General features: G+C 46.6%; 1 protein-coding gene across 1 annotated transcript in view; it reads right to left on the bottom strand.

Annotated features, from left to right (window-relative positions):
- Positions 1-27,539, bottom strand: part of Thsd4 (thrombospondin type 1 domain containing 4) — a 176,484-nt gene that overhangs the window by 79,989 nt on the left and 68,956 nt on the right. The window contains exon 2 of the mRNA XM_051156574.1: positions 3,892-4,096. Within this exon, the coding sequence (XP_051012531.1) occupies positions 3,892-4,096 (205 nt within the window). The remainder of the gene's footprint in view (positions 1-3,891; positions 4,097-27,539) is intronic.

Raw genomic sequence — 27,539 nt, forward strand, 5'->3', positions numbered from 1 at the left:
GGAGGTGGCCTGCTGCTCCAGCTCCATGGAGCCAGTCTTCTCGAGAGCTATGGAAATGCAGGGGCCAGCAGGCCAGGCCTTACAGGAAAATTTCAGAATTAAGTTCAATACCCTATTACTAACGTTTCAGCTAAGGCCTGTTGATAAGCATACCTCCCTCTTCTATTTAGTTTGTTGGTTTTGTTTTTTGTTTTTTTTCAGACAGGGTTTCTCTGTGTAGCCTTGGCTGTCCTGAACTCGCTCTGTAGACCAGGCTGGCCTTGAACTCACAGAGAAGCACCTGCCTTTCCTTCCGAGTGCTGGAATTACAGAACCAGCTTTAGTTTTTGCCTTAAAATTTTCATTTTCAGATCTGAAAATGATGCTAGAGGCTTTTAGTTCCAGCACTTGGAGTCTGAAGTAGAAAGGTTTCCGGTCTGAGGTCAATCTGGCTTCTATAGCGAATTTTTTGTCTCAAAAATGTTTGTTGTTCAATTTTCATACTCTAATTTTAAAATTGCACTTTTAGTAAGTAGCTCTAAAATCTTTTTTTAAAAATGGAATATAAAAAATTAATTACAGGCTGGGGAGATGACTCAGCGGCTAAGAGCACTGGCCACTTTTCCAGAGGACCTGGGTTTGATTCCCAGCGCCCACGTGATGGCTCACAACTGTTCAGGAGATTCCATGTCCTTCTCTGCTTCCTTGGGTACCAGGCATCTCCAGGCATGCAAGTCAGGCACAGATATCCATGTGGACAGAACACATGCCATAACACATGTGCGGAGGTCAGAGGACAACGTGAGGGAGTTGATTCTCTCTTGCTATCATGTGGGTCTTGGGGGTCCAATTTAGGTCATCAGGCAAGAACTTTTGTCTGCTGAGCCATCCACTGGCCCACCCAGTCTTCTCAAGACAAGTGCAGTAGGTGATGCATGGCTCTTTGAAAACTATTTCACTGTCTGACAATGGTTAATGAAAATACCGGCCTTGGAGTCTAGAGACCACAGCTGTGCCTATGTGCGAATGGTTGTGTACACAGATTTGAACACGGACTCTGTAGAGAAAGGATTGAACAGTTGAGGTGAGTTAGACAAAGAAGGCCTGGGATTAAAAAAAAAAAGATCACCCCACCTACTGAGATTTATAGTATGTGAATTATATCCTGAGTTTTAAAAAGAGAAGGAAAAATCTCGAATGTTCCAGGGTGACATAAATGCAAGGGCTGGAAGTTTGTGTTCCTCACTCCTGGAGGCTCCTTCCTCAAAGCTTCCTTCTTCTTCCCTCTCCTTCCTCACACAGCATCATGTGACTGTTATGAATGACACCTTTCTCATGAACCCACTGGTTCCTGGGCACAGGGCGTTAGGCAACTTCCAGTGTCACTCTCCCACTGGCACCTGGCACTTCTCTTCTCCCTCTGCTTTCTCATCATCCCTCTTATGGGAACTGGAGATTTGTACCCTGTAATTTTGTGAATATATGTATCTTATACACATGTTCACGTGAATGAGCTGTGTGCATATAGACAACAGAGCGTGACATTGCATATCTCTCCCCATCAGCCTACACTTTTTATTCACTGAAGTAGGGCCTCGTGTTGACCTCGGCATTTGGAGCTCTCCGAGGAGCTAGTTTAGTTAGCTTGCCTCAGGCCTCGTGTCTCTGCCTCCTGAACGAGTGCTGGCATTCAGGGTTGGATGACAGAGCTGGGACAACACACATGCTTGGGGATCTGAATTCCAGTCCTGATGCTTGTGTTTTATTCATAGAGCTACTTCTCCAGCTGTATTCCATTTTAAGTTTTATACCCCGACAAACTCTTGAGACAAAAGGAAGGGAGGACACACTGTGAGCCACCAGTAAGTAAGTGCCAGAGGCCTTCCTTAGTGTATCTGTTGAGTCTAACCACAGCAACAACAACAAATCCCATATTCTAGAAGGCTCTGGGTTGTTCCTATGCTGCTAACATGTGCATGGTCACTCAGGATATCTACTGATTTCAGAACGGGGCCACAGATAGCCAGGGAACATCTACTAAAAACAACAGAAAGCTAATAAAAATGGGCATTGTTTGCCAGCACGTTTAAACACAATCACACTTCAAATAACTCCCGAGGAGCATTTTCCATTGCAGGAGGCAGGATGTGTGTGGAGATGTGATCTCGTAAAAGCATCAGAGAAAGGCGGAAACACACGGAGATCATTATTTGAGATTTAAAATAACACAAACTGCTTGCAGGGAAACTAGGCTTCCTGCCACTTTGGTGGCTCCTGGATTTGCCAGAGAAAAGGTAACAGTTTTCTGCTTTAATTGGGTCTGTCCAGGAAACCCATTTGCCTTCCTCTGCCCTCCAGACAATCAGACCTAGTAAAGCTAGCTTGGGCTGCATCTGGGTGGGTAGAGAAGAGATGGTTGTGAAGTCATTGCTGGAGAGATGGCTCAGTCAGTCAAGTGCAAACATTAGAACCCGAGTTTGACCCTTAGAACCCCCAACGAAAGCAGATGCAACAACGCATGCTTGTAGGCCCAGTGCTGAGGTCACAGAGACAGGCTGACCCCCAAGCTTACTAGCCAATCAGTCTGGCTCACCCAAGCTTCAGGCTAGGGGGCTCAGAATCGAGGTGGCTGGCTGGCACTTGAAGAATTATATCTGAGGTTGGCCTCTGGCCTCCACAAGTATGTGTAAGCATATGCGTGTGCGCGGGTGCACACACACACACACACACACACACACTTTGAAATGAATGGCATTTCGAAAACCTCTGGTGGACAGCGACTACTTCCTGAGCAGTGGTACAGGAAAGGAATTCTGTGGGAATTATCTCATGCTAGACTTTCATGCCTAGAGCTACACTCCCTTGGTTTGATTGCCAGCTCTGCGTCTTCTTTGCTGTGTGACTTTGGCAAGTTCTACGATCTCCATATGTCTCTTTTATTTGTAAAACGGGGCTGGGAATAGCTTGTAGGCTCTAGGCTGTTTATAGTGTTCCAGGATTGTATACAGGAAAAGCCGTAAATATATTGCCTGCCTGACACACACTTTGTTCTAGACAAGTTCCTGCTCAATAAATAATTAAAAAAAAAACAACCAAAATGTTTATTGCTGCTCATTAAATATCTTGAAGAAATGATACCCTAGCCCAGGCTTCATGGCTTATGACTGTAATCCCAGCAGGTAAGAGGAAAGCTAGCTTGGATTATATTGTGATTTCCAGGCCAGACTGGGGTGCAGATCAAGACCCTGTTACAAAAAAAAAAAAAACCCAAAAAGGCACCCCTAGAATATCCACTTAACTCATCTTGTGACTGCTGCATGATAAGGATGCATATAACCCAGACGTGTCCATCCAGAAGGAAGCACCAGCAAGGCTCCCGCTCGCAGGAAACTGGGTTCCGCACAGATGGTACTGGCTGACAGGACTGCTCAGGGCTCTGCAGCAGTTCAGAAGCCATACAAGGGCCTGCTGCCCCAGGCAGTGGAAGCAGAGAGGAGGCAGGGACTGCTTTTGCTTTGGACCCCCAGCGAGTGAAGGTCTGGGAGGAATCATTGGCTGCCCCTGTTCTCCAACCCTCAAGAGAACAAAGGCTAGCAGCCTCCCCTCCCCTGCTTGACAAAAAGCCTCCCCCAGCTCAGAAGAGTCTGCTGCCCGTTTCATGACCATGTCTTTCCTGAGGAGAGTAAAGACCTGTCTAAATGTACAGACATTAGCCATTGAGTTCTCACAAGGATGCCCCACCCCAGCTCTGTTACAACAGGGCAGGTCAGGAAGACCCTAATAACAAATCCTGTATGTCCTGGGACATCTGGCCACCACTGGGTTGCCCTCCCCCGTCCTGGAACGAATTCATGAGCTGCAGTGCACAGTCTCAGTCTCTTGTGCATGTGTGAAGAAGAGACACAGACTCACCTAAATAGTTGTTGCTCTTCTGCATCTCTGTAATGTTAATTTTTGTGGCTCCTTGGGGAATCTCTACAACTCGGTGGTAGCCCAGGCTGGTGAGGGCGTGCTTAAACACTCCCGACACCACCTGGCAGCCCGAGTTATCACCTCCACACACCCCACACTTGTCCACGACTTTGTCGGATCCCAGGAAGTCGTCACAGCCAATGCTCTGAAAAAAAAAAAAAAAAAAAAGAAAGAAAGAAAAGGTTTTGTAGCATGGATCAAGAGCATCTGGAAAGAAGGAGTGGGAAGAGGTGGTGGCTGTGGCAGGAGATCCACCGGCTGGCCTCAAGCTGGCCTTCCTCCTGCCCTTGCTCCTGGGGCTGAGGAAACGGCTCAGTGTGCTAAAGTGCTTGCTGTACAAGCCTGGGGTTTTGAGTTTGGGGCCTAGCACCCATGTTAAAAAAAAAAAAATCCAGGTGTGGCAGTAAATGCCTATCATCTCAACACTGGGAAAGAGAGACGAGGCACTCCTGGGGGCTCCTAGTCTAGCCAATCAGTGAGAGAGAAACAGTTTCTGTAAGAGACTCAAAAAGTAAGATGGAAAGCAACAGAGGAAAACGGCTAATGTCAACCAACCTCTGGTCTCCACAGGCACACATAAGTTGTATGCCCACTCTCTCTCCCTCTCTCTCTCTCTCTCTCTCTCTCTCTCTCTCTCTCTCTCTCTCAAGTTCACACATGCCTTCATTCAGCAGATATGCACTCAGCACCTACCCTAGTCTGGGTTGGGTGGAAGCCCCACACAATAAACAAGACAGATCAATTCAATAGTTCTTTTGGTTGAATTAACTGACCAGGAGGAAACGAACAGGAAGGGGCAGGGCTCCGGGACTATGGAGGGTCATGCATGCCCCATGCTGGGAATTTCTTAAATCTCTTTGGGACCACAGTAAATACTCCATTTAAAACTGAGGGCTGTCACCGAGTCTGTCCCACATTGCAGACCCTACCACCACGTGGATACTACCAGCTCTCCATCCCCCACCTCCCGCAAATGCTGTTTCCTGGCCCAGCCTCATGGGAAATAATAAGAGCTTGAGCTCCGAGTCTCCACTGGTAACTGTGTCTCTGGAGATCAGAGCACCAGCAGATTTGCTTGTTTCTCTGAGGCACTTTTCCAAGCACAATGCCTAATGCGTGTCACTGCTCTGCACAGCAAGCTTCTAAAAACAGACGTTACCATACAGCCAACTCATTGGTGGAAACTCTTGTCTGACTTGAATCTTATTCGCCCCCACCCCACAATCTCATCCCTTAATTCTTTTTCTGCCTTATCTCCCATCACCCACTCATGTTCCGGGTAGACAATTTTATTTTGCATTAAAAGTAAAGCTTTGGAACAAAATGGAATGATCTGGATCAGAATCTTTCTCCCACTGCCCAAGCCGGCTCCATGGGGCTCATGATCCTGTTTCCTGATTTCAAGACTGCAGCTCATGGGTTGAGCAGAGAACTCTGTCACATTGCCACGGGCAGATGGAAGCAGGCAGAATGTAGTTCAGACGATGAATAATATTGAGATTACAGGATTATTCACTGGGCTCTGGGGTGACAGAAGATGAAATCAGAATGGCAATTCTAAAACTTGAGACACATGTTCACCGACTCAGAGGCTTCTTCTACTTCTTGAATCTAATAGCTAACGTGAGACCACACTGCAGGAGCAGAGTGGTCAGCAGACCATATCAAGGTCATTTTTGATTGCCCTAAAAAATCCTGGGTCTATCCACGTGGGTCTATCCACATGGATCCTATGGGCCAAATCCCGTAGGCGGGGTCAGATCAGAAGGTGTTCAGTTTTGCTTCTGACTTTGACTGACGTCTTTCTGCAGGCACTGCAGGCTAGAGCCTTATTGCTTCCATATTCCGGAGTGCACATTAATCCGTCAGTAATCACTGGTCTCTCCACAAATAGCCTCTCTGTAAAACATTATATCTGACAACAACAGGACATCACCTCAATACACTCGTCCGTATCCAATTAGCCTTTCAAAAAATGCCATGTTTGCTATGTCTTTCTTCCACTTTAAAAATGTCTTGCCTTCACCCCCTGAACATTTTAGCAGAAAAGTCAGGAAGACGATAGCCACACCCTCACTGCCTTGCATCCACTTTTGCTTTGAAACAAGGAAATGCTGCCATCGCTAGAGGTCCTAGAGGATAGAAACCCTGGGGATGGGAAGATGGCTCACTGGGTAAGAGCAGCGGGTGCTCTTCAAGAGGCCCTGGGCTTGGTTTCCATCACCTACACAGAGGTTCACAACTATTTTTAACTTCTGCTCCATGGGATCTATGTGCTCTTCCAGTGTACATGGGCACAATATGCTTGTGGTTCACATATATACATCTAGGTAAGCATTCATACACATAAAATAAAAACAAACAAACCTAAAAAATTAATAGATCCTACTCAACCAAGTCGAAGGGCCTAACTAAATTAATGTTCATGGATGGGTAAGACGGACAATCTGATGATGGTGGGCAGTCTGAATGAGATGTCCCCCCATCAATCTCAGGCATCTGAATAGTTGGTACCCAGTTGGTGGCTGTTTGGGGGAGGATTGGGAGGTGTGGCCTTCTTGGAGGTCAGCTTGTTCTCTGCGTCCCGCTCAAAGCTTGCTGCGATGTGAGCTCTCAGCTGTGCCTGGTGCCATGCTTCGGCTCTGCCATCATGGGCTCGTATCCCCTGCCCCCCCCCCCCCGCCCCAGAGCTATAAGCCCTCAGTGCTCCCTCTATAGATTGCCTTGCTCATGGTGTTCTATCACAGCAACATGTAACTAAGTTGATCAGTCCTAGAGATAGCTCATGGTCTTCTCTGTCTGCAAGCTCCGGTTGATTCTGGCTAACCCTGGACTCATCTTGAGTAGAGGGAACATACACACTAAGGCACGGAGGAAGGAATGAACAAAGCATGATGAGGCACCTGGCAGAGGCAACTTAGAGGAGGAAGGATTTACGTTGGCCCATGGTTTGAGAGGGTACAGTTCATGGTGCTGAGGAAGCCATGGGTGGTGTTCGTATTTGGGAAGTGTATGGCTGCCACTTGTTCATGGTGCTAACAGGAAGTAGAGAGCGTGCTCTGGAGGTGGCAGCCTCAAAGCCCTCTCCACTGACCCACTTCCTCCATCCAGGTCCCAGCTTACAAAGATTCGAAAGCCCCCCAAACTGTCACAACTAGCTGGAGACCTAGTGTTCAAACACACGTACTTGTGGGAGGCATTTTACATCTAAATTATAACATAAACTACAGGGTAGGGTGGCAGTGAGGGATGAAACCAGGCCAGAGAATCAGGCATCCCTGAGTGAAGCGTTAGAATTTTAATCTGTGGGATCAACAAATACCAGATGTTTAAAGAAATGGGGTGGGGGGGGGGTCATACTCAAGATGTGTTTTGAACGCAATGTTGGCTGGAGTGTGGAGTGGGCCCTACCTGTGTGGGGGTGGGGCAGGCAGACTGTAAGGTCTCTTACAGAACTACTCTCATGTAGCTAGGGAACAGAGAACATTTCAAGAATGGACAAGAGGCCCCGAAGATGCAATCCATATGTCAGCCCTCTGTCCCAGTTTGGTCAGAATGGGATTCCCAGTGGGAAATCGTACAAACACACGCCACTTTAGACCACCAGGGGCACAGCTAAAAGGTCGCCTGCTCTTCTGAGTTAGCCATTATGCAAGATATTTAGCACTGCTGGACGGACCCCGACACACAGGGCACATAGGGCACAGCGCGGGCCCTATGGAGGGATCTCGACGCTGCCACTGCGGTCTTCCTGGCAGATGTCCACATAGCTTGGAAACTGGCTATACAGTGAAGGGTGTAGCTACACAAGAGACGCCAAGAGCTAACGGTGCCCCTCCCCCAAACACACGCTGCTGTTAGTTGTCAGGTTCAAAACCAAAGAACATGGGTTTTAAAAATCTTTATGAGAGGATTGGAGGCCAAAGGTCACACAGACGGCCACAGTCTTGCCTAAGGAGTGGCTGACGGCGGTGACCCTTAGTGCAGAGAACAAGATTAAGGAACTGTCACTAAAGAATCCTGGACGGAGCTCAGCCCAGAGGTGACTCTGCTGCGCCCCTTTTTCCCTAGGCTTGGGAAGGACCAACCACATGCTGTATCTCCCACAGTGGCTGTTTGAACATTATACTGAACCCGTAGCAAATGAATAAATATTTTAGCTTGTCTTCCCATTACAATAATTTCTTATTGTAAGGGCTTGTTATTTGCTTTTTGAAATACTTTGGTTCACAAGAAGTTGTAAAAACAGTACAGAGAGTTTTGCTGACCTTCTACCCAGATTCCTCTAATGATTTACATCTCATTGTCAAAGGCACGTGTACCGCTGGCATCAGCATTATAGGGCTAACTAAAGAGTAGACTATAGTTTGCCATTAGTCATATACATCTCTGGGAGGGTATGGTTCTGTGAAATACTATTCTACGTGTAATGTTTCTTTAAGACAGATGATATGCCCTGTTCTGACTAGGCTTAACTGTCAACTCGACCTAGCCTAGCATCGTCTGAGAGAAGAAGTCTCAGTTGTGGACTTGCTTCGATCAGATGGTCTGTGCGCATGCCTACGAGGGACTCCCATGATCACTAACAGATGTAGGAGGGCCCAGCCTGCTGTGAGCAACACTGTTCCTGAGGCAGGTAGGCCTAGGCTATAGAAAGAAATGTAGGAAAGCGGTGAGCACGCCAGCAAGCAGCATTCCTCATGGTGGTTTCTGTATCAGGTCAGTGCCTTCCCTGACTTCCCTCAACAATGGGCTGAGAGCTGAGTGTGAAATGTAAAGTAACCCCCTCCCGCCCCCTCAGTTGTCTGTGGCCAGAGAGTGTTTAATCACAGCAAGAAAGACCAAACTAGGACAGTTTACCTCCCCTTCTCCCTGCCCCTCCCCAAGAACACTGTCACGTAATTGTTAAGTGTCCTTGATGCCATCTATCAGGACAAACAGCTTGGAATGTGGGGGGAAGTATGGGGATCAGGAAGCCAGTGGCATAGTCCTGCCTTTGTTGCTAACTTAATGTGAGATGACAGCCAGGTCACTTCTCTCTACAAGGTGCTGGAGACGATCCTAACCTGAGATATCAGGGGACAGTGGTGGCCAGAACTCTGGCTTGTGTATCAGGAAGCTGACCCCCTCACGTCTAATGGAGATGCCTCTGAACTGGTGGCTTATAGCCAAACTCTTCCGGAGACCCCAGCAAAGTGTCATCAGCGTGCTCAGATGAGCATGGGTGTCTGTCAGCCCTGGGTGCTGTCCTGACTCTGTGCTTATGTGTCCCGGCTCTTTGGACATGCCAGTTGAGTTGGCGTTTCCGTTGTTTTGGATTTGTGACCGGAGATGCTGCAGTATTGACCTCTTCAGGCTGTTGGATCAAATGAGGAAACAGGAGGAAGAGCTCTGCAGTAGCTTCTCAGAAAACACTGGAGTTTGTTATCATTTAGTCTATAGATTTGAATACGACTGAAAAATTATCTATTTTTAAAGTAAATCTCATTATCATGCAACCAGAGGACCCATCCCTACCTCTCTAATACCCCTCAACTAGAAATACTTTCTTCTTCAATTGGACAAATTAAAAAAAAAAAAAAAAAGGCTAAAATGTCAAAAGAAGGGAGGGCGCAGTGACCCTCAAAGACAGCTCCTTACATAGCTCCTCCATTCTTACTGTTCAAACAGCCTCTGCTGATAACAGGCAGAGCGAACATCTGCTTCCACTACCCACCACTAATTTATGGTCTCCATTCACCGAGTACTGCCTTTCAAGAGAGGTATATCTTGCTGTTACAAAGGTGATTGGACAAGTATCAGATGTTCTTAGTATTTTTCCAGTGATTTCCTTCGCAACACATTGTAGGAAAATTTTACATGTTGCAAGCCATCATAAGAGAAATTGCTCGGGAATTACCCTCAATTGTGTGCCAAAATTAACCTAAATGAGATTTCCTGAGGGAAATGAGTAATCTGGATGACATATTCGGTGGTGAGCTTCACAGGGAGGAGGCTCGGTCCATCATGGCAGGAAGGGTGGGGCCAGGCGTCCAGATAGTGGGGGGGGGGGGGGGCGGCTTACACTTCTCTAATGGAAAGCAGGCGTTCTCTGTGTGCTTCACAAACACACAAGGCAGGGCAATCTCAGCTGGCTGGCTAGGTGACCCTGAGAGGTAAAGCATGTAGCTTTAATAAGCGTGCCATTACAGCAGTGTGGGAGAATACTTTTTAAAGTGACTTGGAGCTAACGCCAATTTTCTTGTGTTTATGGTGAGCTGGTTTGTGGAAATACATATGGCATCCAAAACTTTTATGGATGACAGTCTGTTGAAAGAAGTCTTCTGCATATGATAAATCTCTCTCTCTCTCTCTCTCTCTCTCTCTCTCTCTCTCTCTCTCTCTCGGCACCGTGAGGAATGTAGATGAAGACCACCTTCTTGGAAAGCAATTTAGCAATGTATGCTGCTTCAAGCGCTGCACTCCTTTAGGAATTTAGGCAAAGGAAGTGGTAAGAAGTGAGGCCAACAATTTCAAGGTGATAAAGCTCATCACAGTGTTATTATCAATAATAGAAACATTAGAATCATCCTTAGTGTTCAACACAGGGAAATGGTTAAGCAACATACAGACTTCCTAGGATGGCCCCTTCTCTCAGTGTTATTTTTATTAAAATGTTCTTGAAGGCTGTGCTAGTACCCCTGGCCCACTGGATCACTCAGCAAGTTTTTCGAGCTAATTACAACAGAGTGCCAATGTGGTTTTAGAGCAGAGAGGGCCATGAAGTGGGACCAGACACAGATCCTGCTTAGCATCTAACCTGAGCTAGCAAACCACAGCTTCCAATGCAAATCTGGCCCAGCCCTTGTGTTTGTAAATAGAGACCAATCTGAGCAAATATTTCATTATTTACTTAATGTTTATGGCTGTTTGGGGGTTATCACAATAAGGCTGGGTAGTAACCCAGACAGTCTGGCTCAGAAAGACTAACATATTTATAATCTGCCTCTTAAAAAATAAAGCTGCCAGTCATTGGTCTAAATAGAAAGACACAAAAAAATTCATGCCAATATGTGATGGGCACATATTCCTGTGAGGCAAGATCGAGGCACACGGAGTCGCTCTCAGTTGACCTTCATTGCCCCATCCTGAATCATGTATGTCCTCTTTGCAATGTTCTCATCTGGCTTAATTATTATATATAGACTGTAAAAAGTTATTATCTAAGGGCTCAGCTAGTAAAGTGCTTGGCACATAAGCACTTTGAGGTCCACTGTGCTCTCCCTTCCTTTGGCTGTGTCCGCCATCAGCTTATACGAATACCCTTGGCTATGTGCATTTCCAGGTCACTAAGCAGGATGTGAGGGAGATTTGTGCTTTTTCACAGGCTTCTTGATAGGCGATTTAAAATGATTCCTTTTCTTGGAGGCATTCAAGGAGGTGAAAGATGCTGCAATCTGGGATCATTTGACCTGTTAGGTCACTTCCTGTTTACTGTATCTTCTTCCTTCTTTCTCAACTTGCATCCCAACCTCCTACATGACAATCAATCCAGTCAAAAAACAAAGACAACAAACACAGCGCAGTCACTCTTCGGCTTCAAATGGAAAAAGATGCCTTTGCAAAGCTCCCATCTGTGCTATTTATAACAGGGGGCAAAGGTGGAGAGGAGGCAGGCTCATAAATTCATCCCCCGAGGAGCCCAGTCCCCCAAAGCAGTGAAGGATCTGGAGCCCTAGCCAAGCCTTATGGGGCAAAGGGGGGATCTCCAAGCTGGAGGGGTGAGGACTTCCTGCCCAGACCTCTTCTCATGACACCATGACACCCTCCTCCTTCAGCCTGGGTTGGCTGTTTTCCTCATCAAATAGCCTACCTTCTTGCCTTTCTTAATTATGTCCCTTTGACCAGCAGAGGGAAATTTTTATCTACCACTGGGACAGTAGCAATTCCTTGTAAAGGGCAGGACACTCCTTTTAGAATGGATGATCTCATTGGCTGGGAGATGTGATGCTGAGGTCTGGGAATCAGCAGAAAAACTATGACAGGAAGATGACATGACAATGGCTAACTTGCCATAAGGCCACATGGGAAGGACTGGCTTCCGGCTGGAGATCTGGCTCAATGGTACAGCACTTGCCTAGTATGCACAAGGGCCTGGGTTTGATCTCCAGCACTCAAAACATACCATAAAGAAAAGCCTGATCTCCAAGGCTGGGAGGAAGGGGAGAGGGAAGAGGAAAAAAGGCAGGAGAGAAAATAGGAGATGGTGGAGAAGTCACTGAGATGCCCTGAGCGGGCGGGAGAGAAGCCAGAGGGTGGTGAACTTGGATCTGAAGTTCACCTGCTGTGACTTACAACACCTTCCCTTCCCAGCTCTGCCAAATTGTCACTGAAGTCTCCACCTAGGCCTATACCTACCAACCTGCCTTAAGAGTGCCTGCTTTACTTCCTGTGCCATGTCCAGTTCCATAATCTGAAGAAAGATGTCTCCCACCCCACCCCCCCAGGACCTGCACTTCTGAGAGTCTTTCTCTAGAACCATGGCTCCCCACCTAAGAACATTCCCAACAAACCACAGGCCCACGGGTGGCGTTGCTACTTGTAAAATGGCAGCATTGAAGGATAATCCACTGACCTCCGTTGAGGTCAGTAGGACAGGCAGGCCAAGGTAGCTTGTTCAGAACTGGCGTGGGGAAGGGGCTAGAGAGAGGCATTGTGGCCATGCCCTTAGTGCTGGAGTGACCTTCAGTGCTCAGCTTGTTGGGAATCTGGTTGCTTTATCCCACACAGGCACACACACCTCTGCCCCAACGGGAGGGCTGGCCTATTGGTACAGTCCCCTGAGACCCCATTTCCATTCACACACCATTCTCGGGTGGGGTTTGCTGCCAGAGAGACAGCAGAGCTGCAATACCACCGTTCATACACTTGGATGTTGTTTTGGGATAATGGTGAATAAGGCTTCCAGAGATTTCTTTTTTTAAATTACTTGTAATTTTTTTTTTACGATTTTAAGATTATAATCTAATTATACAGTCTTCTCTTTCAAGGAAATTTCTTATAACTGTTTTTTTTTAAACATGCATGTATATAAGAGTTTTGCATGCATGTCTGTCTGTGCACCGTGTTTGTGTACAGTGCTAACAGAGGCTGGGAGAGGGTGTCAATACCCTGGAACAGGAATTACAAATGGTTATGAGCTGCCATGTGGGTGCTGGAAATTGAACCCAGGTATTCTAGAAGAGCAACCACTGCCCTTAACTGCTGAGCCATCTCTCCAGCCCCTTCGCCTTGTTTGTTGAGACAGGCTCTCACTCTGTGTCTGGAGCTCAGCAGTTGGCTAGAGTGGCTGGCAGCGAGCTCCAGGGGATTCTCCTGTCTCTGCCTCCCATGTGCGGGGTTACAGATACTAAGAGACAGTTTTCTGGGTCCAGCCATTGCTGGCGGGGTCAAGCCTGAGTTCACGTTCCTAGGCCTGGGAACCCAACTCCTGCTCCTTCAGGTGTTTCCTGTGTGTCTGTTAGCCAGTCAGGGGGTAAGAGGGAAGTTGTTGCTATCCTGTTATCTAAGCTAAGGCACACAAGTCATAATGTGTTGCCATGTTGACTTAATTAACTGTGTGCAGCTTGCTACTCCTTCGTGCCCTTATCACTCCAAAACTCTAGGCCAAAGTCAAAGACATGACTGCCAGGGTCTGAAGCCAGGTGAGCTGGAAAGGCTCAGTCACTTGTGTTTACTTCCTTGATCAACCTCCTGTGTCAAAATATGATGGGTCAATGCAAAAACTCACTGTGCTCCACCTCGCCTTGTGTTCCCAACCTTTAAAAATGTACAATCTCCCTTCCAGTATGTGGCTCAGATCTTGAACTGGCGGCCTCTCTGTGTGCACAGAAAAGAAAGCTTGCATTTTGTTTTTTGGTTTTTCAAGACAGGGTTTCTCTGTGTAGCCTTGGTTGTCCTGGAATTCTCTTTGCAGACCAGGCAGGCTGGCCTCGAACTCATAGCGATCTGCCTGCCTCTGCCTCCTGAATGCTGGGATTGGCGCACACTTTTAATCCCAGCACTTGGGAGGCAGAGGCAGGTGGATCACTGTGAGTTTGAGGCCAGCCTGGTCTACAAAATGAGTGCAGGACAGCTAAGGATACACAGAGAAACCCTGTCTTGAAAAACCAAAAAAACCAAACCAAACCAAACCAAACCAAACCAAACAAAAACAAAAAAAGAGAGAAAGCTTGCATTTTAAGCTTCTGCCTCCAAAGTGAGTTTTCTTGGCTTCCACCCTAGACCCAACAATACATACCGCTGTGCCAAGCTTTTGTTGTCAGGGTGGCGGATTTGAACTCATGCCAGGCACTTCGCCAATGAAGACATCTCCCTAACTTTTATTTCTGTTTCTCTGTTTTTGTTTTTAAATGTAGGTTTCAATGTGAATTTCACATTTTTCTTGGAGGCCAGCTAGGATAAAATCTCCAAAGAGAGGGTCGAGATCACATTGACTCAGGAACAGCAAGGGAGATCGTCAGAGGAAGCGTGTAACACAGCTTGCTAGATCACAGTGTTCACAGAAACTGTAGGCGGAAAAAATGCAGAGACACAAGGAGCCCTCAGCCAATTGAGTGGTAGGAGGCCTCAGGAGCAGACAGGACAGTTCTTGACTGGAGCACTCACCATGTCCTCAAACTCTCACATCTCTCCTTTTTTAATTCTCTGATGAATCTTGAGAGGTAGGAATTACTCCTCCTGCTTCTACGGAAGCTCAGGGAAGGTTTTATGTCAAAGGTCACACAAGGGAAGTGACTGTGAGGTGCAAGGATGGGTCTTCTGGCTTTGAGCCCAGGCTCCTCCTCTGCTGGCTGGCTACTTAGGACAGTGGAAATCCCTCTTCCCCACTAAGAATAAGACCTGGTTGCTAGTTGCACAAGGGGTGCACATCCCTGCTTACATTTCTTGCGCTGTTTTCCAGTTCTCCCCCAAGACCCTCCCACATAGGCTCAACTCCCAGCCTGAAGGCCTCCGCTCCCCCAAGGACTGACTATGACACAACGGCTTCTTCTATAGCTTCCCGGTTTTCCAGCTCCTGTGAAACCTCTGCCCGTGCCTCCAGTGGAGGGACATGTATCACACAGCCCTGGCTCCTATGCTGAATCTCATAGGCCCCAAAGTTCTCAGTGAACCAGTGGCTAGTCTTCTCATTTGTCTTTCTGGGAATGGAAGCTGCCAGCTAATATTTCTGACTTAAGAAAAAGACACTAGGTTTCTTGGGAGATGGCCCGATCCAAGAGCTCACTTTTTCAGGCTCTGATGGCTACGGAATTAAAGACAGGTCCGCCCCCTCCTTTCTTCTAGCCACACACACATCCGATGGGAACATTTATTTAACTAAGGTATAGAGACATTGCACTTCGTGCAATCTCAGAAGGAAGACATTTGGCTGAAATATTTAAACATGAAGGCTCCTTTCTAATCTTTCTAAGGATGGCTAAGAACAGGGCTATCTGTCAAACTCAGTGTGTTCCATAACAATAACGCAGGTGGTATCCAGATGAATAATACTCAGCCTGGCAGGATATTTTCTTACTTTTACAACTCTAACCCAAAAGGTAGGGTAATGACAGACATGATGCCCCCATGTGTTTCCCAATGACCACGCCAAGGATACGAACTTGTGACAATAAATATCTGGGACACGTGAAGCAGTTGGATAAATACTGATCCTTCACCTTCCTCGATGGAACCTTGAAATTCGTAATTTTCACCAGCCCCTTCCTTGAAGTCCTAACCATATTTATGAGCTTTTAAATCACGCCCCCAGATGTGGACCCGTCAGCAAGGTGAAGCCGCACGGTTTGAGGTAATCCATTCTGCATGTGCGTGTGAGATTTATCTTCCCAAGGTGCTGCTGTCACCATGTTGTTCCTGATGTCCCCTGTCACTTAAGCAAGCCGATCATTTCCGCCTAGCCTAGGCACCAAAGTCCCTGATTCCAGGTGAGGAGAAGCTAAACTGGAGGCTGCAGCCTCAGCTTCAGGACCATTTTATGCCAGGTGTGGATAACTCCGCAAAGGCACAAGTTTTGAGAATGACCCATTGTCTTTATGCTTTGATGGTAAACGCTTTGTTAAGATGATAAGACATACTATCTAGTGGCAGTGACTAATAAATATGTATCCTAAGTTTTATGAGTTAGTTTTCTAACAACAATGGGTCTCTTTGCTTATAAAACGCTCCGGCATGTGGGAGGAACTCAATATTATTGTGCTTTATTTAAAGTCTAGCAAAAGCAAGCATAGCAGATTCTAAGACTTGCACATCCTCTCCATCCCTAGCTTAAACAATGGCTGCCTTGGAGCACTAGTCAGCTTGAGAGTGGACTGTGAATACTTTGAAGTCGGGATTGCAGTGAATACAGAAGGGCAAAAAGAAAAGCATTTCTCCTGGAGAACTAAGCCAATGTAAACAAACGCCAAGTGTAGCACAGAGCCAACCACAGCATGCAGAAAAGACAAAGATTCACTTTTGATAAGTGGATGTCTCTGGCCACTTTGAACTGTTAGCAAGGCTGCCCTCACTATACAGAGAGGTCACCAGGGGTGCTGTGCTCATGAGCACACAGGGGGAAAAAAAAAAAAAAAGGAAGAGGAGACTTGTATTTCCTGAAGATCTATTGGGGTGAAACTATTTGCTACAGATTTTTAGGAGAGGAGGAGGGCCGAGTAACTTGGCTGAGGTCACAAGCAAAAGCCCTGATCTGAATCCCAAATGCCAGCAGCAGAGATAGAAGGTGGCGCCTAAGGAGGCAAGGCCAGTGGAGGGATCAGAATAGGAAAGATGGCAGTGACAGGAACAGGCCTGGTGCCAAAATGCTTGTAGCCTAGGCAGCCCCGGCTTGGGAGGAGGAGCCACAAAGACTTGGGACAGGAGCGACCTCCCCATCGCCAGGCCTTCCTCTGAAGGTCAGCAGGGAACACTGGGCTTTGAGCTGCACCACCTACCTTCCCAGCTGCCCACAGCCCTGCTTGGAAATCTTTCCAAACACCGTCTACTGCAGCAGAAGAGGCTAGTGCAGGTTTCCCGCCGGGGTGATGCCATCAGACTGTCCCTTCTGGTTCTTTCCGATGGCAATGGCTTCTACTTCATCTGGAAGCTCACTCTGCTTAAGGCTCCCAGACTTTTCTTTAATTATCAGAAAGGGAGTCTAAAACTGTTGGGTTAGTGTGTATCACCCTAGCAACTGTAGATTGGCTGCCCCTGCCTGAACTTGTGCCTTTTTGAGCTCTGTAATTCATATACAGTTGAAGACTGCGAAGAAATCATCCTATCGTTTCCATTCTTTCAACTTACATTAAAAAAAATAATAATAGTAAAACCTTTTCCTTTAAGATCAAGAAACTACTAGCGATCTTGAGAAGGGGGAAGATTAAAAAAAAAAAAAAAAGAATCTTAAGCTGCTAGCACTCCTAGTGTTTTGTGAGCTGATTATGTATGGCACTGCCCCCAAGCTAAGCAGTGAGTTGGACACCTAAAAAAAAAAAGCTACTAAAGAGGCTACTTCAATAGCTGGAAACCCTCTCTCAAGGCAGTTGATGCAAAGCTGTTCAGCTGGTAACTAACAACAGGGTCTCTCCCCTCAGGTTGCTGGGAAACCATGTCACTAGCGCGGGTGAAGATGTTCGCTTTCCTCTTTGCTGTGGCTCAATCATCAGACACACACACGCACACGCACACACACACACAAAGCCAGACATGATGGTGTGCTCCTATAACCCCAGCAGTGGGGAGGCAGCATGATTTCTGAAGGCAGCTGGCCAACCAATCAAGTTGAATCAGTTTATTCCAGGTTCAGTGAAAGACCTTGTTTTTAAAAATTAGATGGAAGGTGACCAAGGAAGACATGTAACATTGCCCTCTGGCCTATACAGGCATATGCATTCAAATGCTAATACATGCGTGTACACACACACACACACACACACACACACATTTTTTTCCCCCTGATATAAGGTGAAATGTCAAGGAATACAATTCAGAGAAATAACAGCATTAGTTCTTGACTTCACTGGCTATGGAGAGCAAATTTGGATTCCCTTGTAAAATTGGAGCTTATAGCATTTAAGCTGTGCTGGTGTCCGTGAAAAATCACTAATTCTCTTTGCCTGTAGGAGAGTGGCATCCTCTGCTTTATACAGGTCCCACTACCATGGATAGAAACAAGAATAAATTGAATTTGAAGCCAAATATAGCTATATATTTTTAGAAATTGTAACTGAAATTTCATCTCACAAGATTTTTATAACACAGAGAGGAATTCCTTTCTGATAGAGAAGAAGGTAGGGCTTATCGTGGTAAATGCCAGGCTTCCTGGTAAACGTTCCCACTGTGATGCCTCAAAGTGGAAGGAAACAGAGGGGGCCTGGCCTAGCTAAGGTCCATAAGACTTGGGGCCCAGTCTGATTCTGATGCTCCTGGCTGGGAACCCAGCAGGTCACTGGCATGAATTTAACCCAATCAAGATGTCTGCTAAATGAGAAAAGTCACTGGCTTTCAGTTACTCCGAGGCTCTCCTTCACTGTTCTCATGGTCTTTAAAGCATATTTTAAAATAGAACTAGCAATTGAATAGCAATGAAAAAAAAAAAAAAAAAAAGTACTGGGGATTGAGCATGCTAGACATGGGCTCTGACCACTGAGTTACACTCCCCAATTCACATAGTGATTTTTAAAATGCTATTTTTATTAAGTCTTTTGGAATTTCACATAATGTATTTTGTTCATTTTCAATGCCACTCTTTGCTTCCCAGCACTGTGGGCTGAGACAGGCAGATCCTGAACACTCTGTGGCCAGCCAGCCTAGCCAGAACAGTGAGCTTCCAGATTGACAGAGCCTGTCTGAGGTCATAAGGCAGAGAGACACCTGACATCCTGCAGACACACATATGCCCCCATCACCACACCACCACACCCCATCACCACACCACCACCACACCCCATCACCACACCACCACACCCCATCACCACACTCCCATCACCACACCACCACACCCCATCACCACACCACCACACCCCATCACCACACCCCATCACCACACCCCATCCCCACACCACCACAACCCCATCACCACACCACCACACCCCTCATCACCACACCACCACACTCCCATCATCACACCACTGCACAAAAGAACTGAGGGATTCGAACAGTCACATCCTGTAAGTTGCAGCTATGCAAAGCTTTTCTTTGGGTATGTGCCTATGTGGTCTACATGTTTGTGTGTGCGCGCGCACATGTTTGCCTGTGGATGCAGGCCAGAGGTTGTCCTTCTGTCTTTCTCTATCACTCCCCAACCTTATTTTCTGAGACAAGGTCTTAATGAACCTGGAACTGGCTGGTCACTGAGGGGGTCCATTTGTCTTCGTCCCTGGCCCCTCATCCTGGGGTTACAGACATATACGCCATGTCCAGCTCTTACATAGGTGCTGGGGATTTGAACTCGGATCCTCAAGTTTGAGTGACACTTTACTGACTGTACCGTCTCCCCAGCCTGAGATCATACCTTTTTGTTGTTTAACAACTTCATTCAGCAGCAAGATGTTTAACATATTGAAAGCCTGACACAATCACCTGCCCATTATAACGATTCTTTTGAGAAAAGATCATGTGGGATTTGAGTCTGCCTTCCTTTCAGAACTAGGTAGCACACATTAGGTGGCATTAATTTTTTCTTGAATTAAGCACAATTCACAGGATGCCTCATTTCAAGAATGAAGAGATGTGAGATTAGGTCCTTATGGAGTGCAATTTAGATTTTGTATTACAAGTGGGAGTAATAATAATAATAATAATAATAATAATAATAATAATAATAATAATGATATCTGTTAATCAAAGTCTAAATGAGTAGTGGGGGGCAGTGGCTGAATGTGATTGTTTTTCTATTGACATTTCATCTAATCTTTACAAAGAGCCTACAAGGCAAGTATTTATTTTTTTCTATTTCAGCTAAAGAGCCAACATTGAAAAAAGTGCATTGGTTAGTTAAAAGTCACAGGACATAGCAGAGTCAGGTCGAAGACCTGGCCTGTCTCCACAGCCCTAAAGTTTCCTACTCTGCCAGGACACGGCAACATCAACCACAGGGACCCTCGTGCCACACAAGCCTCACCCCACTACCAGATCTGTGACCTTAGGGTAAAAGGTCAAACTGGCCGAGCCTCCATTTTCTCACCTATAAAATGGGCATATAAGGGCCAAAGAGATGGTTCAGTGGCTAAGAGGACATATTGCTTTTGCAGAGGACCTCAGTGTGGTTCATAGCAGCCAGGACAAGTAGCTCACGCGTGCTTGCAACTCCAGCCTCAGGAGCTCCAGCGCCCTCTTCTGGCCTCTGTAGCACCTGCACTTACTTTCACATATCGCACTTCCCTCCATACATATACATAATTAAAGTGTGTGTAGGGGGGATGGATAGAAGGACCAGGAGGTGACTGACTGGAGCTCCACAAGAAGACTAACAGAGCCAACCAAACAGAACCCAGAAGGGCTTGCGAAGATCAAAGCACCAAGCAAGGACCATGAATAGACCGGATCTAGACCCCCTCCACGGATGTAGCTGGTGGGCAGCTCAGGCTTCATGTGGGTCCCCTAGTAAGGGGAGCAGGGACTGTCACTGATTTGGACTCAGTTGCCTGCATTTTGATTGCTCCCCTATGACAGGGCTGCCTTGCTAGGTCACAGAAGGGGACACACTCAATTCTGATGTGACTTGATGAACCGGGGTGGGTGGGTAGGGGCAGCTCCCCTTTTCTGAGGAGTAGGGGAGAGTGTGGGGAAAGAGGAAGGGAAGGTGGGGCCAGGAGGAGAGGAGGGAGGGGGCTACGATCAAGATGTGAGGTGAATAAATAAACAATTAAAACACCCTTAAAATGGTAAAAAAGGGCATATAATAATAGCACCTACTTCATAGGTTTTCAAGAATCAAATGTGAAAATTCATAAAGTGCCAACATTTAAAATGTCAAAGTATGAGGGAGGGAGGGGAGGATGGGGCCGGGAGGAGAGGACGAAAGAGGGGGGTATGGTTGGGATGTAATGTGAATAAATAAATACATTGATTAAAAAATAAAATGTCAAAGTATAAGCTCCTAGTAAGCATGAATTTCCTTAGTGTTAGGGCTGTGGCTATTTTCATATCAGTATTTCCATACCATACTCTTGCTCCATACTAATCTGGGGTAATGCTATGCATAGCATGGCTTTGGGGTGCCCTTTTTATTGACTGAGACCTTTCATCCATGCATGCAATGTGTTTTGATCAAGTCTACCCCTATCCTTCCCCCTCTGTTTCCTTCCTATCTCCCCAATCCTCCCCACCCCTAATTTCAAGCACTATCTCTTTTTTATTTTTGTCTTGTTTTGATTTGTTTTAAATCCACAGAGCCCATTTAGGGCTGCCAGTCCGTGCATGGGCATAGGACCATCTGCTGGAGAACGGGCTGCCTCTCAGGGCCATATCCCTGAAGAAACTCCGCTCCCCTCCCCACCCCCGCCCCAGCACAAGCAGCCATCAACTGCCAATATTTCCGTGGCTAGGGACGAGACTTCCTGACCCACTTTCCCCTTCTGTGCTGGGACGTTTTCTTGTGTATGTAATCACTGCCCCTGTCAGTTCATGTATACAACTACCCTGCCGTGTCTGGAAAAGTTCCATTACAGTCATCCCCTGTCTCTGATTCTCTCCTTTGGTGATCTCTGAGCCGTAGGAGGAGGGAGGTGACATAGGTATCTCACTGACTTGCTATTAATTAAGCCATTTGATAACTAGCCCATGTTTTCCAGCCAAGCAACCACGGGTTTCCCATAGAGAAAGACAGAAGAGAAAATACATTATATTCTTAGGCTTTTGAGTAGAGCACGGTTGAAACCTGATCCACTTTCAACCTTACAGAAAACCAAGCTGTTATCTTCAAGGCGATCTTCTCTCATGATGACTTTTCTCAGATAGGCTTTCATTTTCCAAGGTGCCTCAGACAAAGCGTGTGTGTGTGTGTGTGTGTGTGTGTGTGTGTGTGTGTGTGTGTGTGTGTGTGTCCCTGTCCATATTCCCACCCAATAAATGTACTGTTTGGCAGAAAATGTTGATAACTCCCATGAAAGAATCTTTTTGTCCCCTTCTATCTAAGAAGCTTTTTCATTACAGGCCTGGAAGTCAAGGTAAATGCTGTGGGGGGATTCAAGGACCTCTTGGCTTTTCTCCCACGTCCAAATTATCTCCCAGAAAAATGAAGTTCTCTATACCCCGCATTCAGCTAATAGAAGTGACAACTCAGAGAGCCTCAAATCTAGCCTTAGCTAATGGGCTGCATACAAATGTGACCAGTGCATATTTTTGTAAAGAAGGGTCTTTAAGTACCATTGAATGCTTGTGAGCACAAGGCCGTGGGATGGCAGGAAGTATCTGACGGGTCTTAATGGGATCAGGCTTTTGTGCACAAACAATGGTGAGCAAACCACAGCCCAGCAGAGAGCTATTTGGATGGTTTTCATTTGTGGTAGTGTGGAGAGGCCCTTAAAGAGCTGCTAGTCAGAAAAGGAAAAAAAAAATGGAGTAATTCAATTGCATTAAGATGGGGTGTCCACATGAGAGACCCCACATAAGTGATGTCTTGCTTACATGGGATGGGCTCTCCCTTCGACCCTGCTCCTGCCCTGAGCAAGCCAGTTAGTTAGCCTCCCTCAAGACTCTCTGCCTCTGACCTGTGAAGTGAGCTTTACTCTGCCGTTCTGATAGACCTTTCTCCCACTCACTACATCTGTCCCCTCAGTAAGGCTGTGTGCTCCCCAGTTCCCTCTCTAACCAGGGTCTCTGGTCTGAGACTTCGCATAGGATCCCTTTCAAATCACATGGAGAGTTAAGACTTAGGAGGTGGCTTACTGGGTCAAGTGCCTGCCAAGCAAGCATAAAGACCTGAGTTCAGATGCCCAGAACCCACATCAAATAGCCAGGTATGGTCACTGATCTCTGCGGTCCTGGCACAGAAAGAGAGAGAGAGAGAGAGGAGAGAGAGAGAGAGAGAGAGAGAGAGAGACACAGAGAGACACAGAGAGAGAGAGAGACCCTGTTTCAAAAAGATGACTTAGAGAGTGGTTGAGGAAGACATATGATGTTGACCTCTGGACCCACATGCATGAACATATCACAACACACACACACACACACACACACACACACACACACACACACACACACACCACCTGCTCTCAAAGAACACTACCGACTCTCCATCAATGCTTCCAAAGGCTGAGCATCCTGAGTGCTCTGTGAGGCACTTTCCACATCCGACTGAGGGGTTTCCTTTGGGCCCTTATCTGACAGATGACAAAACTTAAATTTGCATGGAAGAGCCAAGGGATGACTTTCCTCCACCGAGGGAGGGAGCAGGTAGCCAGGACTAGAGTGGGCTATCTGTTTCCCATTGACGCGTCTCTGACTTCCCTGTCAGCTGCTGACTGCGCATGCGGTCTAACGGAGGGAAAGTGATACATCAGGTGTAGAGCATTGCTAATCAGAAGCCATCGAGAAATGGCAGCAGGTAGAAGATAAAGCTATACGTCCAAGGAATCAGAACTTGTCCCCTCAGAAGAAATCCGGCTGAATATTGTCACGCGTTCTCACCGTAAATATGGAAACTAAAGTTGATCTTAGAGGACGACAGAATAGAATAGTAGTTACCAGAGCCTGCAGGGGGATGGGGAGAAAGGATGCATAGTATACACACCAATGTAATTGGATGGGAGGGTAAATTTCTTTTAAAAAATACTTTATTTTTATTACTTTAAATTATGTGTATGTGTGTCTCTTTCTTGGTTTGTACATAGGAGTGAAATCTCCCACAGACCCTGGAAGAGGCATTCCTAAAGCTGGAGGTACAGGCAGTTGTGAACCTCCCAATGTGGGTTCTAGGAAACGAACTTGGGTCCTCTGCAGGAGGAGCAAGTGCTCCTAATCAATGAGCCATCTCTCTAGCTCTGAGAGGGACAACTTCTAACCTTCTGCATTGTGGTAGGCTAACTACAGTTAACATTACAAATTTTGAATGTTCAAATGGCTAATAGGGAGAGTTTCCAATGTTCCCACTACACAGAAATGAAGCTAAGACAACGGTCTCCAGCTTAGAGGGGTGTATTGTGATGTCACACTACATGCTATAAATGTCAACAATTGCCACTTGTTAATTAAAATAAAAATGCTTTTAAAAAAAACCTTAAAAAAGACTGTTGTGTTAGTTAATTTTCTATCAGTGTGACAAAATACCATGACCAAGGCACCATATAAAAGAAAGTACTTAATTAGGCTTAGGTTCCAGAGCATTAGAGTCTATGAGGGTGGAGCGAGAACATGGCGGCAGCAATAGCTGACAGCTCACAGCCCAGACTGTAAGCAGGAGCCAGAGGAAGTACATTTAAAATTCTCAAGTCTTTCAGAACCTCAAAATCCACCCCCAGGGACATACTATTTCCTGCAAGGCCACATATACCTCCTCCTGATCCTTCCCAAATAGCATTCAAATATAGAGACTTATGGGGGACCGTTTCATTCAAACCACCATAGCCGTGTGGATGAAGTACTGTGTGTCCCCAGTCAGTGGGGGTCTTTCTCCAAGGTAAGGGTGGTCACTGGTGCCTGACAGATAGCAGTGACAAGATTTGAAGATTCTAAGTTTCAAGGTCATCAGGAAAATATTTCCAGAAGCATTTGCTTGTTGAAGGTTAACCAAGGCCCAGACGTCCCAAAGAGTATGATTTTGAAGCGGTTTGTTTATGTATATGGGGGTGTGTGTGCTAATGTGTACATGTGTGCATGTGTGTATGTGCTCATGTGGGTATGGGCACATGCATTTGTTCTAGAAGTCATCGTCGGGTGTGGCCTTTGGTTGTTCTTCATCTTATATTTAGCTCCCTGCACCTGGAGTTCATAGATTTGGCCAAGCTGACTGACCAATGAGCTCCAAGTATTTGTTTGTCTTTGTCCCTCCCCCCACCCCCATCCCTACCCTGAAGTGCTAGGTCTATCTTGCTCAGCTTTTAGGTGGGATTTGAACCCAGGTAGTCACATTTGCCCAGCAGTCATTTTACCAACTGAGCCATCTCCTTGAGACTATTTGCCCTTTATTGCTCTATTTATTTATTTATTTATTCATTCATTTATTGAGACAGGGTTTCTCTGTGTAGCCCTGACTCTCCTGGAATTCTCTTTGTAGTCCAGGCTGGTCTTGAACTCACAACAATCTGCCTGCCTCTGCTTCCCAAGTGCTGGAATTAAAGGAGTGAGCCACCACGCCCGGCCGCTCTCTTCTTTTATGATCTCTTTTCTTTCCTGTCCCAACTTTACTTTCAAATAAAGGGCAAGCTGTCGAGTAAGATGTCAAAGAGTGGAGACCCGAATAAAACAACTGCTGTACAAGAGAGCAGCCTCATATGCAGCCTGTGGCTTGAGGGCTGTGGCAGGGATAGGTTCAGTCCTGATTCCAGCCTTCCCGCCCTCACAAGCTACCCTTCATCTGTTTTGCCAGGACAAAAAACGTCAGATGGAAGCCGCATGTGAAGTTGTCTCATTAGTGTAAATAAACAGGGTCTGAGGTGAGATGCACAAGAGAAATTAATCACGACTAGGCAGTGCTTCCAAGCCACACCTTGCACTCACTGGGAAAACCAACCTTGAACTTAAAACATAACAAATGGGGGTGGGTGGGAGGATAAGGGGAGAAGTGCATCGTTTTATCCCCATACACATAAACTGTGGACAGGAGAGTTCATTTGACCAACACTAAGAGAGGCTTGGAAACAGACAGGCACTCAGAACCCCGGGCCTGGGAGGCCAGTCAGCGCTTTCTGATCATGGGAACCACAGCTAACAAGTCCAGCATGCCGGAGGACCACAGAGTTGCCTAAGGGTTCTGCTCTGACCATATGGTATTTGGAATTTAGCCTGTGGGTTGCAGAAAACCCCAGGGAATGGTCATGAGTAGTCAAATGATGGCCTGGTCAAAGGTCAGTTGAGTGGCAGAGAAAGGTAGACATTCCAGGAAGGATGACTGGTGGCACAGAGCTCCAGCGATGCCTACAGAGGCAGGAGGGGGGTGGGGCAGACATTGAGAAGACATTTCCTTAGAACACAGAGCAGGACTTCTGGAGCCCAAGAATATGTAGCTATAGTATTTCCTGTCCCTCAGTGCTCACCAGGGGCTATCTTTTCCAATTCTTTCCTAGCTCCAAGGTAGGTAGATCTCATGATTACTCACTTGACAGATGGGGAAACTGAGGACCAGTGAGGTCAAGTCACTCATTTCCCTAGGCTCTTCCAGTTAACAAAACATAAACCCAGAAGCTAAGCGCACCTCCTCCCTGTGATAGCAAAAAGAGCAGTGTGAAATGGTCACACATTTCGTAGTTTGGGGCACCATAGCATTGTATTTCTTAGCTTCAATCTCTAGCATGAAACTTTCACATCACAGGAAAACAGTGGGCTGTCACAAGCCTGTGTGTGTGTGTGCGTGCGTGCGTGTGTGTGTGTGTGTGTGTGTGTGTGTGTGTGTTTATAAGAGGGGGAGGGAGAGGAAATGTATGCACATATGTCAGGCACATGTGGGGAGGCAAGAAGTCAACCTTGAATGTCATCTCTCAGACCTTGCTGCTTGAGACAGGCTCTCTCCTTGGCCAGGGACTTGCTGATTACACTAGGCTGGCTGGCCAGCAAGCCTCAGGGATCCAGACAATCCCACCTCTCCTGAGCTGGGATTTCAAGTGCACATCACTGTGCCTAGATCTTTTTACATGAGTGCTGGGCATTGGGCACAGGTTCTCCTCCTGACATGGCGAGCACTTTACCGGCTGAGCTGCTGGCCTCAGCTGATACTCTGAAGCTCATCTTAATGCTCAGTCAACTAGAACCGTGGGTACCAATAAGAGCCGGATGCTAAGCCATGGAGCTGCTGCCCTTCAGGCCTATCTCAGCGTGAGTTTTATTCCCAGAAGCTCGAAGGCTCAGTGCCTAAGACCCTTTCTTCCCCTTTAGGGACCATACTCTCACACACTGGCTGGTTTTTTTGCTTTTTTTTTTTTTTTTTTTTTTTTGCTGCCGTGATGATTCCCCAAGACCAAAAAAGAAAACCTGGGAGAGAAGGGTTTATTTCATTTTACAGGCTCCAATCCATCATCGAGGGAAGTCAGAGCAGGAGCTCAAGGCAGGTAGAAACTGAAACAGCGACCATGAAGGAGTGCTGCTTACCGCCTAGGCCAGGCCCACTTGCCCAGGGATGGCACCACCCACAGTGGGCTGGGTCCTTCTACACCAATGAACAAGAAAGAGAAATGCCTCTAAGACATGTGCACGGGCCACTCTGGTGGAAAACAATTTCTCAGTTGAGGTTCGCCTTTCCCGGGCGGACACTAGGTTTGTGTTAAGATGACAGCGGAGGCTAACTATGACACTAGATGTGAGGTGTCATCCAACCTCCACAGCTCATCGTGTCCTGATATCCTAGAAGGAAAAAAAAAAAAAACCTTCATAGGCTCTCTTCATCTTGTGAGCTCTCCCAGGCACTAAGCAAAGTCATG

Source organism: Acomys russatus, chromosome 14, assembly GCF_903995435.1.
Source record: "Acomys russatus chromosome 14, mAcoRus1.1, whole genome shotgun sequence".
In the NCBI taxonomy this organism is placed as follows: domain Eukaryota; kingdom Metazoa; phylum Chordata; class Mammalia; order Rodentia; family Muridae; genus Acomys; species Acomys russatus.